Below are 14,753 nucleotides of genomic sequence, written 5' to 3' on the forward strand. Positions count from 1 at the left end.
CAAATGGTGTACACTTAAAATAAGAAAACCAAACCGAAAAAGGAGAGGGGGCACCATCCCCAATTAATCTTGATTGTCTCAATTTCAGAGAGTTCGAAAGTGCGATAGGAAAGATACACCAGCTGTAACCACTGCAGGGGTCTCACGAGTTCTTTCAGTTCACAGTCAGGGTATGTTTTACAGTTCACATTCAGGGTCTTAGGGAAGGGGATGAAAGAACCCAAGGCTTCCTGAGGTTAACTGGGGCCTTTGGTTTTGGGGCCCGCAACAATGACCTCACAAATGTTACCATTTTCATCATCATTATCACGAATTTTATCAAATTATTTCATCCACGCAAGTTAAGTTTCATGAAATAAAGGGGACCCTGGAAACAGGCCACCCACTATGCATGTGATGACTTATCTTGAATGTCACATTTTGCCACTGATAATGCAGCTTATCGCAATCCTATTGTACTACATTTTTCATATTTTGGAAAGATGTGCACACCATAAGCATAATTTATAACTACCTGAGAGGGCCTAGCTGAATTTGCATGATTATTTGGTGAACACTAACAATTTTTCAGGTCCCTTCCAAAATGTGCTAATTAGAGTCCACTGCTTTGAAAAAAGTTTTTATTTACTTGCACTCTTTTTATTTCTTAAGAAATAATATAAACTTTCATGCAAAATACTTCACCTAATAAGTAAAAAGTAAACTTCTGGTCTCGTAGCTATCTCTTTAAACATATCTATAAACTCCTTGCTCTCTATTCTTCCACGTTTCCCATCATTCTTCATTTGATCAAACTCCTGTGTAAAAAAAAGAAAATAAATTTTCTTTGTCAGGTGAATAAAAATATGGTTTAAAAATTAGATAATACAGATAAAAGGAGCATCAAGTATCAAGACTGACTTCTATGCTGACTTGTAAAATATAATTTAATACACCTATATGTTACAATATCCAAACATTAGCATGAATTTTAATGAACATGAATATGGTAATATGTGAAGTAAAATAAAATAAGTTAGGATGTGTTAAGGTAGGAAAAGATGGTTCACAGTGGCTATTCGATAAGAGAGGGCCATTGAAGATAGCTGAAAGAATACCTCTGTAAAAACTACAACTTGCTCTTGATTATTTATTTAAAGAAATAATTTAGGCTAGCAGCTAATCTTCTCTACTACTCACAGCTAACTTCTGCCGTATACGATGAGTCGTCATCTGACCACTCAGCTTCTGAAGTAATTCAATGGCTGTTCGCTCATCAAGACAACCTGAATTATCAGCCGCTGCTTCCTCAAAAACTTCTTGAAGCCATCTTTCCCTTAATGCCTGCTTCTCTTCAATGGCATCCGGAGAACCATAAAAGTGAGCTACGTAAAAGAACACAGTTAAAACAGTTATAAATGCAAAATGGCTTTGTGCTAGATAAGTACTAGATTATTTAAAATTCATGACTTAGCCAGTGCCTATTTCTTATTTTCAATTTTATGAGAATTACTTAGCACGCTAGACAAAGGGTCCATCTATCTAGGTCCATGCATTGACCTAGCAACCTTTTCCCAAGAGATAAATACTAAATAAAAATAGCAACTTATAGTAAATAGTGGATCTTTTCAGTGAAAGGAATTAACATTCTGGCCTGCAACCAAAATGATTTATTGGGAGGGAAATGAACCCTTGGGCCTTATTTCCATTCCAATTACTCCAATACTAAAAATTATTTTATATCCATAAAATTAATATAACATATTTCCAGTTATATTATTGGTGGTCTTAAGATGGTAACCAGTGGTTGATTAACACCATTGAAAATATGTACAGTTCAATATCTTTAATCCAACACTCACACACAACTGTGGCATAGCGAATTAAGAAAAACTGTGGATTACTTGAAATGTGCACAAAACCAATACAATTACCCAAAATACTCACGATAATATTGATATAGGAATCAAGAGTATATTTTGTAGTAAACGGTCACTGAAAATAATATGTTAGCAAAGTGCATGACCCCACTTAAATAATAAAAATTTCCTCAGATTACTAAGTTTTCTTTCTGTGATATACTTTGTCGCCTTCATGTAACCAACACATGGTAAAAATTATGCAAGAATAGAATATAAGAACAAGCTCACAACTACATACCAAATAATGAAAGCAATAGCAACCTTTCTGAAGAGTAGAGGAAGGGCCATTGAAGGTAGCCCTACCCTTCCTCTATTCTTCCCCTACCCTACAGGAAGGTCTACCCTCCGATATTCTAAAATACCCTTGCTGAAGGGTAGAGGAAGGGTCCTACCTTTACCTTACCCTCAATGGAGGGTAGGCCCACTAGGGTGTTGCTTATTTTATATTTTTTCATGGATTTGTGATTATACCTCTTTAAAATATGCTATGGAGTGCAGAATGGATACCCTAAAAATTTCAGCTCGATTGTTTAACATTAAGAGGTCGCTCAAAGAGCATAAATGCAATAGCATTTAATTTTCCCGTTTTTTTTAAATAACATCATTTTATGGGGTAACGCAGAATTTTGCAGTTGTTTAGGGCCAAAATTCGCTCCATTTTTATGTCCGCTCAACACCTTTCCAGGAATACAATACTTTTCCGCGAGCTACAGAACGCGCGTCACACCCATGACGGCGGGGTGGTCGCTCGCAGGCCGCATTCACGGTCAGCGACCGTCATCGCCGTACTCCCCTCGCGCCTTCCCTAACGAAAGTCGGCGGAAGAAGGGCGGAGTCAAATACTATGCTGACGTTTTTCATACTGTCTATTTGCTGTAGTCCTTTAAAATAAATACAGCACTGTTCTCCGAACCTAATATAAGATAAAAAAAGAAATTTTCAGGTTAAAGATCCTAAAAAAATATTATAGACTGAGAACCTAAGATAAAAAACAGTTAGTTACCTCTATTTACGCTTGTAGAATCAATTGAAAATGCTTTAGTTATTTTAGCTAATTTCCACTCCTCAACGCAGTCATGAATAATCTGAGCAGTGGCCCGCCCACTGGCAGTTCTGGAATCTGTAATGTTGTTTTTTTTCATCAATCGGCCATGAGATTTATAGAACCATGTAATGACGTAATATGCAAAATAATATTTAAATTACTTGATTCAACGAATGAGTAAATATTTCCTTTAGTACCCAGTAACCCCTGTTACTGCAACATAGTTTTCCAGCCTTACCGCTCCTAGCAAGTTGGTGTGTAATGAGGATTTTCCTACCAATATGTTTTTTACTTGACGAGTCCGTTGGCGTATCATTTCAGAAACATCCTCACTGCTTAGGATTAAAATATCGTCATTTCCTAAAATAATAATTATCATTAACAACAATTTCATTGCATGAAAAGGAATTTGTCCTTCCTTCCCCGTCCTTTCCCTGAGGCGTCGTCGGGCTCTCATCGCGGCGATGCCTCCAATCCTTTATTCCTGTCTGTCCTCCCCCTCTCGAGAGGCCCGGGCGTATAAGTCTCAGACTTGGTTCCCGGTCCTCGAGTTGTATCCCCGCGGGGCCCGCCCTGGGACCCCCGAACACATTGCATGAAAAGGAAATCGATAGATATTTAGTTTTACAAGGCCTACTTAGTTTCCTGTTTACTCTTTAATTCAGACTATATTGGGATTTTTCTTCCTTATAGAAAAATCTCCCCGGGATGGTGGCAGAGAAATAGCATCGCTTGGTTTCGCTAGATTGGGCCTCCTTTGCTTCCATAGCACTGGAGTGTTTTATCCCTCTTTCCCTCCCTTCCAACCCTTTCCTTTCCCTGGAGGCGTCGGCGGGCTCCGATCGCGACGGCGTCTCCATCCTTTTTCCTTCCTTTCTTCCCCCTCCCCGGGTGCGCGGGCGTATAAGCTTCGTGCTTGGTTCCTGGCCCCGGTGCGTTGTAACCCTGGTGAGGGTTCGCCCAGAACCCTCGAAGTCTCTGCATGAAAAGGAAATCGATAGATATTTAGTTTTACAAGGCCTACTTAGTTTCCTGTTTACTCTTTAATTCAGACTTGCTGCGATACTCGTCATATCTTCTCTTCCTCTCCACTCGACGCGCCGACTTCTCTGCCTTCTCTCTCTCTGCAAGTGCTACTAGATAAAGGATCTCATTATTTGGCGAGCCAAAGGCGCGTAATAGCTGTCCCGGTAAACCAAGTCCACCCCAACGAGCCAATTTACAATGCATTTCATATTATGCGTATTTGACTATGATGTGGGTGATTAGTTTCGTTGGTGCTATCAGAAATTTAAAACTTATTGTATAAAAGTTTTTCAGAAAGAAAAGCGTTTTGAAAACTCTCTCTGCTAGCTTAGCTAGTGCTAGCTTAGCATCTTTTGAAGTAGGTACATATACTACCGGGTCGTCCCGGTCGCCTCTATATTTTCAAGAACACTATCTACATCATTTTGAGTATCCACTTCTAGAGCATTTACGTAGGCAATATCAAACAACTGATCCAATTTTGCCTTCAATTCCATGTTATTCTTTAGCTGTCGCGTCAAAACTTTAACTTGAATTCCAACAGCTCACTGCACAGTGCCTCTATTTAATATATTCCACTTATATTTTGAATAATTTGAATTATGGACATAATAGACTGGAATAGGACCACGGACTTCATCGTTAGTGCCGTATTTGCACACTCCTTGTTTCAGGGTTAAGTGGTGGTGATAGAACACTTGCAGAACTTCCCGAATCTAAGGCAGCTTATTTTTCGCGAAAGAAGCGACTATAGTTTTTGGGACTCCGATTGGGAATACTTCACTAGACTTGCGCGCGTTAAACAACATTTCTTTTATCAATAGCGTTTCGATTCCGAAATTTTACTCCACACCATTCGAAATCCGACTGCGATGGGGTTAAAGGAGGTGTGAAACACGCAAACTTTGGTAAGAAGACATATACATATTTGTCTCTAAACATCATTCTTAATGGTTCCATCTATTCTGCTTAATGGCAACGAAACAGTCTCCCGAATTTATTACAATGTATACCAATGCAATTTTTTAAGTAACTCCTCGCTTCTTCCGCCGACTCTCGTTAGGGAAGGGCGTAAGGCAGTGAGGGGCGCAGGACCTATTAGTTGACTGTGATCGGCGAGCGACTAGATCGCCGTCAGGGGTGTGACGCGCGGCTGTAGGTCGTAGAAAAGTATTGAATTCCTGGAAAAGTGTTGATCGGACGTAAAAATTGAGCGAATTTTGGAACTAAAGGAATGTAAATTAATGCGTTACTCTTGTACTTATGATGTTATTTTAAAAAATCGGGAAACTCAAATGTTATTGCATTTATGCTCTTTGAACGACCTATAAATGTTTAAAAAATCGAGCTGAAATTATTAGGATATCCATTATGCAACCCACAGCATATTTTAAACCATAAATCCGAGAAAAAATAAAAATAAGCAACAACTTAAGGCCCACCCACCATGAAGGAGTTTATTTTTATCAGGGAAGAGTACTGCAAGGATTACTTACAAAGATTGTACTGCATCTGGAATGGAAGTCAGCTACCCAAAGTGTTGGTTTATATTCTCAGTCTGGGAAAACTTTTTGACAAAAGGTAGTTAATCAGAGATTTACTGACCAAGTTATGACCAAGATATTTTTGCTGCTGTTCGCGAAACATGGAGGGATTTTATACATTACAATTAGCATACTCAATGAAAGAATTTCTGGGCTAACTATTTATCTTAGCATGAGGTGACTATCTCTTGTCATCATGTGCATGGTTCAATTCTATGAGACCACAGCTAGCTGCAGGGTAGAGGTTAAGCAGTTCAAACCCCCTTGCAATGTTTGGGAATTGCGGTCAAAAGTATACCCTCTCCTATTTGACTCCCCAAAATGTACCATGTCTCTTGTGCAGATGAACCCTGCTAACATATATCTAGCTATGACCTTGACATTATTCTTCTCATTGCTCACAAGCATAAAACTATAGCACAGCAAAAAGGTAAATATTTAACGTCTTTCCAAAGACCTCAACACTTTCCAAAGTAACCATCGGGGGTCTATTCTGTACCTCGAAGCGCGGTAGCTTTCTGGCGAGAGGATACTTAATTAAGCTACTAGCTCCCACTTGTATTCTCTAACGCTGAAGCACCGGCGAAAGAGCTAGCAGATGATACCGGTAGCTTATTTGGATCCATCCATCCGTATTTTCTATCGGCTGTGAAGGTACTTCCGTAGCTTCAAACTAGGTACCACGGTAGCTTCATGAAGCGCGCCATCGGGACCCCGCGCTTCAGCTAGCCACCATCATAATACATAGTGAACTCATATGAACCGCCGTGAACCAAGTGGCGAATGTCGCTAATCCTTTGTTCTATCCCATCAGTATTTTTTGGCACGGCCAGCGATGGATTGGTAAGCAAGAAAGATGTTGACTATTGTTGTCGTTTTCCGTGATTATTTTCTTTGATGAGGTCACGAATGCTGCGAAAATTATTTGAAGCCTTCAATTATTGTATTATTAACAAAGTAGTGGGAATGAGTGATGAATTTCGTGACTAAACATGTATATTTCGGAGTGAACTATCGATCGAGTTAAAAAGTTGATTTCATTGTTTGGAGAAGAAAAATGTTATTTTTAATCATTTTATTTGACGTGAACCCTTATTTTGCAAGAGGTTATTGCTAGTGTGTGTGTAGACAAAACTCGGATTCAGCTATTATTATTGATGTTGCGAGAGACAGTGTGTTGTAGTGACGGTAGAAATGTATGCGTTGAAGTGATTACCAATGCCAATATATCCACTGCACAGAGATGGATGTCTTATTTTTTGAAAGTGTCTATACATTTATGATTAACTTTCCCGTGCATTTTCAGCAACGATCTTTGTTGTGAAGTGATTGTGTGAGAAGAGTTTAGTGCTACATGGATGCATGCCGTCGGATAATTGGATATTATTGTTTTAAAATGCAATGTAAGGTTTTCATGATGGATATTAATAAAATTCTTGCTCCTCCAATGAATGAATGTGTTCACGATCTCATTCTGCTTTCATTTGTGTGACTTTGGCCTTATATACGCATTTAATTTCAGTGCTGGTAGTCAAGGCTGTGAATTTGTTTTGAATTTTGAAAAAGTGTAGCCATGTCCCCGAAGTCCACGGAGGAAGTCATAACAAAAACAATAATAGTATATGACTTTAATATTGAGAGAAGGAACTACGTAGGCTATTTTATCATTATGGTGGTCAAGTTATAATGAATCGCCCTCGCTTGCAATAGTGCAAGGTTGGCTATTGGCATGTAATACGTGGATTCATAAAACCATTTAAATATTAATTTAGTTGTCGTGGGAATGGCACGACTGTAGAGTTTTGTGTCAATATCGTTTGAAGAATATTGTGAGCCTAAAATAATTGCTTTGGTCAATCTGAGCGAAATGACTTCATTCTCAAAAATAATTTTCTCCATCTTCCCATTAATTTTGTTGAAAATCTTCTCGAAATAATGCTACTTAACGTTTGCACGTGTAATTGCGATATTCTTTTGCAGTGCAAGAAGGAACAATCTTTGCTCAGAAACAGTTGGTCATCAAAATTTTTGTATCAAACATGTAGAAGCACAAGGAGCGATAAGTGACGCATGAGTGGAAAATTCTCGGGTATTGGAACGACAATGTCATGGCATTGGTTTTATGTGTTTGTAGTTTACTCGTATTTTCTCTTCACTATATTTATATGACCTAGTGGTTATTATTAGCATTCGTGATATAAACTGCTAAATCAATGGAAACTATTAAATTGACGTATATGACGCATAGCCTAACCCATTTACGGCCAACGTTGCGAAAACGCAACATTATTGAGAAATGCAAAAAAAATGTTTCAATTGAATTTTATTCGTTTAGAATTCCCTTTTTTCGATAAAAATAAGTTTAAACTGATTTTTAGTGAGATTATAATGACATTTAATAAGTATTTCGATATTTATAAAAATACTCAAAATGTGTCAATTTTCGAGTCTCCTGTTAAGCAAGATAAATAATTTTTCCTAAGAGTAACTATTCCCTTTATTAAATTTTTTATTCGTCCATGTGGAAGTAGAAATTTCAATTAACAGATATTAAAGCTTATATTTCGTCAGGGAGTCAACATTAAGCGAAAATCAGATCCGGAAAATAATGTTGCGTTTTCGCAACGTTGGCCGAATCCGATATCTATAGGCAGTTATGCAACCCGCATTACTACATATTTCCGTCTCGTAGGAATGTTCCGTTTTTACTGTCAGATATAATCCTACGCATTTTTATGCCTCGTATTTGACAGATATCGTCATATTTGATAATTAAAATTCTTAGATATTATATTTCCAATGAGATGCTGCATTATTTTACCTAAATCCAACATAAAATAGAGATGCATTACGGCTTGAAAGAAATGAGTCAAAGTGAATATTTTTTGCAGAAGATAACGTATTTTCCAGTTTTTAATTGACATTTTTATCACAACAGATTGAATTGCAACAAATAATGATTATTTATGAATTACATGAAAGCATTTCGGGTGGAATGGAACACACAACTTTGTACTTTTAATCCGAATTAGTCCTTCCTTACTTCACGATTCAGCGATATCACCGAATTCCACAACAGGATATTGGGTGAATGAAGACGATAAGGCGTAGATATGGTTCGGCAATGATTGAACCAAAACATATTTAGATTAATAAAAAATAATCTACACTTTTCAAACAATACCTGTCTGGACAAAAATGACAGATTTGTAAATTATGACCTCAATTTGACGACTTGAAAAATTATTACAATTCGGAATATTTGCGCATAAATTTTGAAATAATAAGAAAATGGTACCTTACTTTGGTCACTACAGTGCATAAATGTTCTTTTAAAACAAGCCTTTTAGATTTTGCTTTTAACTTTGGTGCTTATGTTATTCAGACGGTTTTAGGGTTCAACCAGGCGATAGAAAATTACTTATATCGAAATTTAGGCTTGGAAGCTAGTGTTATTCTGGAATTTCTCAAGATTATCTCTGATCCCTCGATTCATCGTATGTTTTTCAATAACTTCTTTTCATCTTGAAGACTATTTATTGTTTTGAAAGAAAAAGGATTATTTGTCACTGGAGCCATCCGTGAAAATACGAGTAAATACGTATAACGGAGGAGTGTCTGATAGAATATAATAAAACCATCGACGTGAAACCGAGAGGAACATGAAAACAAACATTTGATAAAGCCCAAGGTCTTAGTATTGTTCGATGGAATGATAAATAGATTGTCCCTCTAGACAGCAATGCAAGTTTTTCGCTTCCATTTGGCACAGGGAAAAGTTTCAGAAGAAAAAAGAAAATACTATTTGCCATACTATTCTATGTTAATAAAAGAAAATACCATTCGTGTTATTGGGGAGTATAGTAAATACATGGGAGGTGTGGACCTACTTGATAATGCAAATGCAAATTACCGCACCAGAATTCAGGGGAAAAAAGGTCCTAGCTTATCAACTGACTGGACAGCGTTTGCACCAACGCCAGGAGATTGTACAGGTTATGCAACGGAAGTAAATTTCACTGGTAGACTCCAAATCGTATCTAGCAGGGACGCATCTAAAAAGTGAAGTGAATAAGTCAGTAGATGACGTACCCCTATGCAATTCGCGTCCATAAACATAGAAAAAGTAAGGCCATATAATTCATCGCGGATTCGTGAAGCATGAAGGGACGAATTTGGCCAGAGAGTTAAAAAAAATTCAGTAGTTGCCGAAACAGTGTAAAAGCCAAGCCATGTTTGAATGTACGAAATTTTATGTTCCATTGCACCCAAAATGCTTGAGTATTTCATAATTAGCCATTAATTTTTGTAATTCAATCTGCAATGATAAAATTAAATTCAATGAAAAAATGTGAAATACATGCTCTTCTGAGAAAATTTTCGCTTTGACTTATTTCTTTCAAACCGTAAAGCATGTCTATTTTATAGTGGATTTTGGTCAAATAACAACAACATCTCGTTGGAAACATAATATCTAAGGATTTTATTTATCCAATATGACGATATTTGTCATATACGTGGCATAAAAAGGTATAGGATTATATCCGACAGTAAAAACAGTATATTCCTATGAGGCGGCAATGTATTGTAATGCGGGTTGCATAATTGCATACAGATACCGGATTCGGCCAACGTTGCGAAAACGCAACATTTTTTTTTACCATAAGCAAATTTTTTTGAAGGCCCATATTTTCAATTTACCTTATTTAGCATGTTATTAGGTCAATTGAAAAGAAAAAATTATATATTTTCAAGTATTTCTTTACTCGGCCGGTAATGGGCTAATGTAATTATTTCTACGTATTTCTATAACAGTGAAAGCTATAGGCACTTACGATTTCGTAATTTACAAAGTATTTTAATTTCAACTAGAAGAAAAGGTCAGCCGAGAACGACTACATTATGATTTTCTCGCAGGTAACACAATGAAACGAGCGTTTCTATTACCTAGTTCTAAAAGTAAAAACTGAGTTCGCACGAAATATTTCTCATACCCCATATCCGGTCTGAGAAAGCTACCACAAATTCTTGGTCTAAGGTAGCTACTCCCAGTTAGGGAATACGGTTGGTAGCCAATTCTGGTAGCTAGTTCGAAGCTACCAGAACGGGAGCTTCGAGCTAGAGAATAGACCCCCAGGAGGGCAAAGTGAGACATCTTCTCAGGAGCTGAGTCTAGAAGCATGGCCAATATTTGAACTTGGGGTCACTCAGAGAGCAGCATGTCAGGCTCTATCCAACACAATTATTTCATTTAATTAATGTTGGGTGAATTACCAAAGATCAAACAGTTGCATACTTTAATTTATACTAACTTTTATTGGCTCCAATGAGGGCATTCAGTCCAGTCACCCAGATGTTAGCCTCCTCCACTGTGGTGGCAACCAAGTCCAAAGATTCAAAATTGTCTCCGTAGATAATAGAGAAGGCACAATCCTCAGTATAGCCAGCAAGAAGTTCACGGCTCCTCAACACATCCGTATTCTTTCCAACCCTTATCTCCTTGATGTTATCAATGGTTACTAAATGCAAGCAAAAATAAATTCAATATTAATGTTATAAGAGCATACAGAGTATTTCAAAGTATACTTGGACTAGCCGCGGTGATAACTTTTACGGGAGCCACCCGCAATGCACAATCGTGCGAAAGATCCACACAGAAAAAATCATCCCGGTCAAGGCGAATGATTTTTTCTCTGTGGATCTTTCGCACATACAGAGTATATTTTACCTCCGAAGAGAGGGTGAGGAACCTCGCATGTAAAATATTATAAAGAAAGAGTAAATTTTATAGTATTAAATATACGAAGAGTGAAGAGTACAAGTGAGTAGATAGAATATTAAACCCAATGAATCGATGTTTCAAACAGTATTATCTCACCATCTGAATACATATTCGCCTTGGACCTCGACAAAAATGAGGGAATTTCAAAACATGAAAGATTTTGAGGTTGAGCTGTGAGAAAGTCATGAATTTGCAAATATTCCATTTCAATTCTATACGAAATGCTCTATTTTATGTTATATTATACGAACAATAAGCACCAACCGTTGTTGCAAGCTATTTCTTAGATGTACCACAATATAATCCATAGATTATCCACACATTATGTAATTCGCGCTCATATTGCTAAAGAATGTGTCGTAAAATAACGACACATTCCATATGGTTATTAGTATTCGGTGATTACAATCTCCCGGCAATATCTTACCTTGAAGTAATTTATGTAAGTTCCCAAATTGGTACTCATCCACTGGGAAATTTGTGAACGAATCGCTTAATTTTATGGGTTCATCTCAACAAAACTCTGTAATGAATGTTAATGGACGCATTTGAGATCTTTGTCTTTCAAACACTAGTGATATTTCTATTGAATGCGATGATCCACTAGGCAGTGCTAATGTTCACCATCCACGATTGCAATGTGCTTTCAATGTTGATTCTAATGTTTTACCTAATTCTTGTGACATTTCATACTTTAACTTTAGGAAGGCCAACTACGCTCTCTTCAATGACCATTTCTTTGCTGTTAACTGGTTACCTTTATTGTCAATGTCGGTTGATAATGCAGTGATGGAATTTTTTCAATTTTAAACAGTGCAGTTAATCAGTTTTTGCCTCTTATCATTGTTGAGAAATGTAAAAATAGATTGCCACCCTGGTTTACTAGAGACCTGAAGGAAAAGATTATTGCTAAAAAGGAAGCCAATAAAATCTACAGATTGTCACGTTCAAGGGTAGACTCACTATCACTATTGACAGTGATTTAATAATGCATTTATTTTAAACAATTTATTTCTAATTTCATTGAATTTTTTCACCATTTAGAGGTAGATGTGCGTGAATAATATCACTCACCCATTGCTTTTGATGATTTCTTGGAAGTGGGGGTCCATCGAATGGCAGTGAAGTCTTCTGAAAGCGTAAAAAAACGGTGGTACTGCCTTGCATTTGGCCGCACTTTGACGAGGCTTGTCCCGTTGATCATGTACTGTAGACATGCAGCAGCTGCAAAGTCAATAGTTCACGCATTAGTATGCGAAATATATTTATAAAGGAGTTTTTTTTTCTTGAAACCCTCGGTGAAAAAGTTCGGAAAGTTGTTGACCTACTGTTCCAAAAATTTCGGGTCAGTAGTTCCAAATAATTACTTCACCGTAAGTAGCAGTTGGGTAAATTTTACTGTTCATCCGTCAGTATTAATGCCAGAATAGTCAACCACTCACCAGGAAGTCGTTGTTAGGGAACAGTAGTTAAATAGTTTGCATACGTTTTTTCACCGAGGGTGTGAAGAAGTATATCAACAAATGACACTTTAAAATTCCCTTATGCAAGCGAAAGTGAGTTTTAAAAGGATTATAGAATTACGGAAAAGTGTAATACACTTTTTAATAACTATAGAATTGATCCCAGGAACAACGGTCGGAAGGAAAAGAGTTCATCTGGAACGAACCATTGGATCACTCGGAATGTGTGATTTCTTTAATTTTAACATTTCTTCCCACCTGTTGAACTCAGGAAAGCCGTTTAGTATCCTTCTTAAGGGGGATGATGCCTTAAATAATTAATAATTGTTAGGTAGCGTTGATCCAGCTGCAGCGCACTTGTCTTCTAGAAATTTAAAATTGTTTTGAAGCGAGCCCCTAGGAATATGTGCACCTATACTGCTTCGTGAGCTTCAGCGGAACTAGCCGTCTTGTAATTATGTTACCTATTTGGCTTGTAAATGCTATTAGTGACTCGAAAATTTCATATAAATGAGAGTTTACGGATATTCAGAATGTAATAATATCTGAAAATGTCAATTGGAAAACTATCACAAGTTTTAAAGTCTCTTATGTTATGGCAAGTTATGTTATGTTATGTTATGTTATGGCAAGTTATACCAAAAGCCGTGACAGTGCAAAAAATTGAAATTTTTATAATGTCACCGTTGGTACTGTTTTTAAGCCGCATTCTATTTAAGTACGATAAAGTAATTTAAACACTTGCGTAGTTCATTCTTGAGAAAATGTAAGTTTGATCTTAAGGCCAGAGGAAAAGTAGCTGATGTAAATCGGGCCATTTTTGGAATTCATTAGTGGGAGAATACTAAGGCCAATAGGAAAAATTATAATGCTCTGCTAGAATAAAATATTTGCCGACGAAATGTTCCTGCTTCAACGCAATGCATCCGGAAACGCGGCTGCAAATGATCCATATGCCGTAATCAATTGGATTTTACTTAAAATGAAATTTGAAAAAGGGATTTATTTAGGATGTGATAGAAAGACACGTAGAGTTATAATAGTGCCTCATGTATACGACCCACCTTCTTTAATCTGTTCACGAAGCTAATAAAAAAATAATGGCAATTTCCAGGGAGCACAGAGGTCTCCGGAGTTGGAATATCAAGTGTTCTAGCCATTCGATGAGATCCGTTTGAATTTAGGCGGCCGTTTTCTCACCAAACAAATTTTTCTATCTTTCCATATAATTTCAACTTCATAGGATATAGCTGATTTTTCAGTCAATCAATTCAAGTTTTTTTAAACAATTTATTTTTTTACTGTCGATTCAGTGCTTTACGTCATTATAGTAGTCTCATTTTGAAAATATGAAGAAACACCTTCTTTAGAAGTTCTCCATTTCCACTTTGAAAGCTCTTTTTCAAATGCGGAGTCAATGGAACAGGTGGAAATTTGTCTGGAATAACTGAAGGAACAAGTCAGTGTGGCAACTCTGACGCTGTCACGCGCACAGTTGCAAAGGCATAAAAGATAAGGAATGAAATTCGCTGTGAAAAAAACATTTGAGTGGAGGCTGCGATGGTCGTGGCAGAGGATTGGGGAGGGCGATGGGCGATGATTGGCGCAATGGTGGGGGAGGGGAGAGAGGCCGAGCCAATACCTCGCCTTGTGCGCAAGTCGTGGATTATACTTTGCGGAAACAAATCCTCATTGAAATATCTTAAAGGCTGTGATTCTCTGCCAGAAATATAATTTATGCATCGTGCGGCAGTTGGGAAATTCGGGTTCGAATCCCGGTTTTCGAATGATTATTTTACTGCGAATTCTTATTTTGGCGCTTGAAGCATGAATGAAATTCGCATTCATAACTACTACCGGTATTTTTCACCGTTTTCATCACTGACTGCTAAATTTCAGCTCTTTGTCAAAGTAAGAGTTTTTAATTTTTTTCTTTAATTTCGCTGTCACTTCTCTTAATCTTGCATGTGGTGCAACCATTGCTCTTGCATT

At 37.3% G+C, this 14,753-nt stretch overlaps 1 protein-coding gene across 3 annotated transcripts in view; it reads right to left on the minus strand.

The window, feature by feature from the left end:
* LOC124171879 (inactive phospholipase C-like protein 2) overlaps positions 1–14,753 on the minus strand; it is a 219,758-nt gene that overhangs the window by 38,998 nt on the left and 166,007 nt on the right. For all 3 annotated transcript variants that reach the window (XM_046551262.1, XM_046551263.1, XM_046551261.1), the window contains exons 2-5: positions 12,373–12,522; positions 10,829–11,035; positions 1,180–1,364; positions 685–797 (exon numbers count right to left, since the gene is read on the minus strand). In XM_046551262.1, coding sequence (XP_046407218.1) covers positions 685–797; positions 1,180–1,364; positions 10,829–11,035; positions 12,373–12,522 — 655 coding nt within the window. The remainder of the gene's footprint in view (positions 1–684; positions 798–1,179; positions 1,365–10,828; positions 11,036–12,372; positions 12,523–14,753) is intronic.

Source organism: Ischnura elegans, chromosome X (assembly GCF_921293095.1).
Source record: "Ischnura elegans chromosome X, ioIscEleg1.1, whole genome shotgun sequence".
NCBI lineage: Eukaryota > Metazoa > Arthropoda > Insecta > Odonata > Coenagrionidae > Ischnura > Ischnura elegans.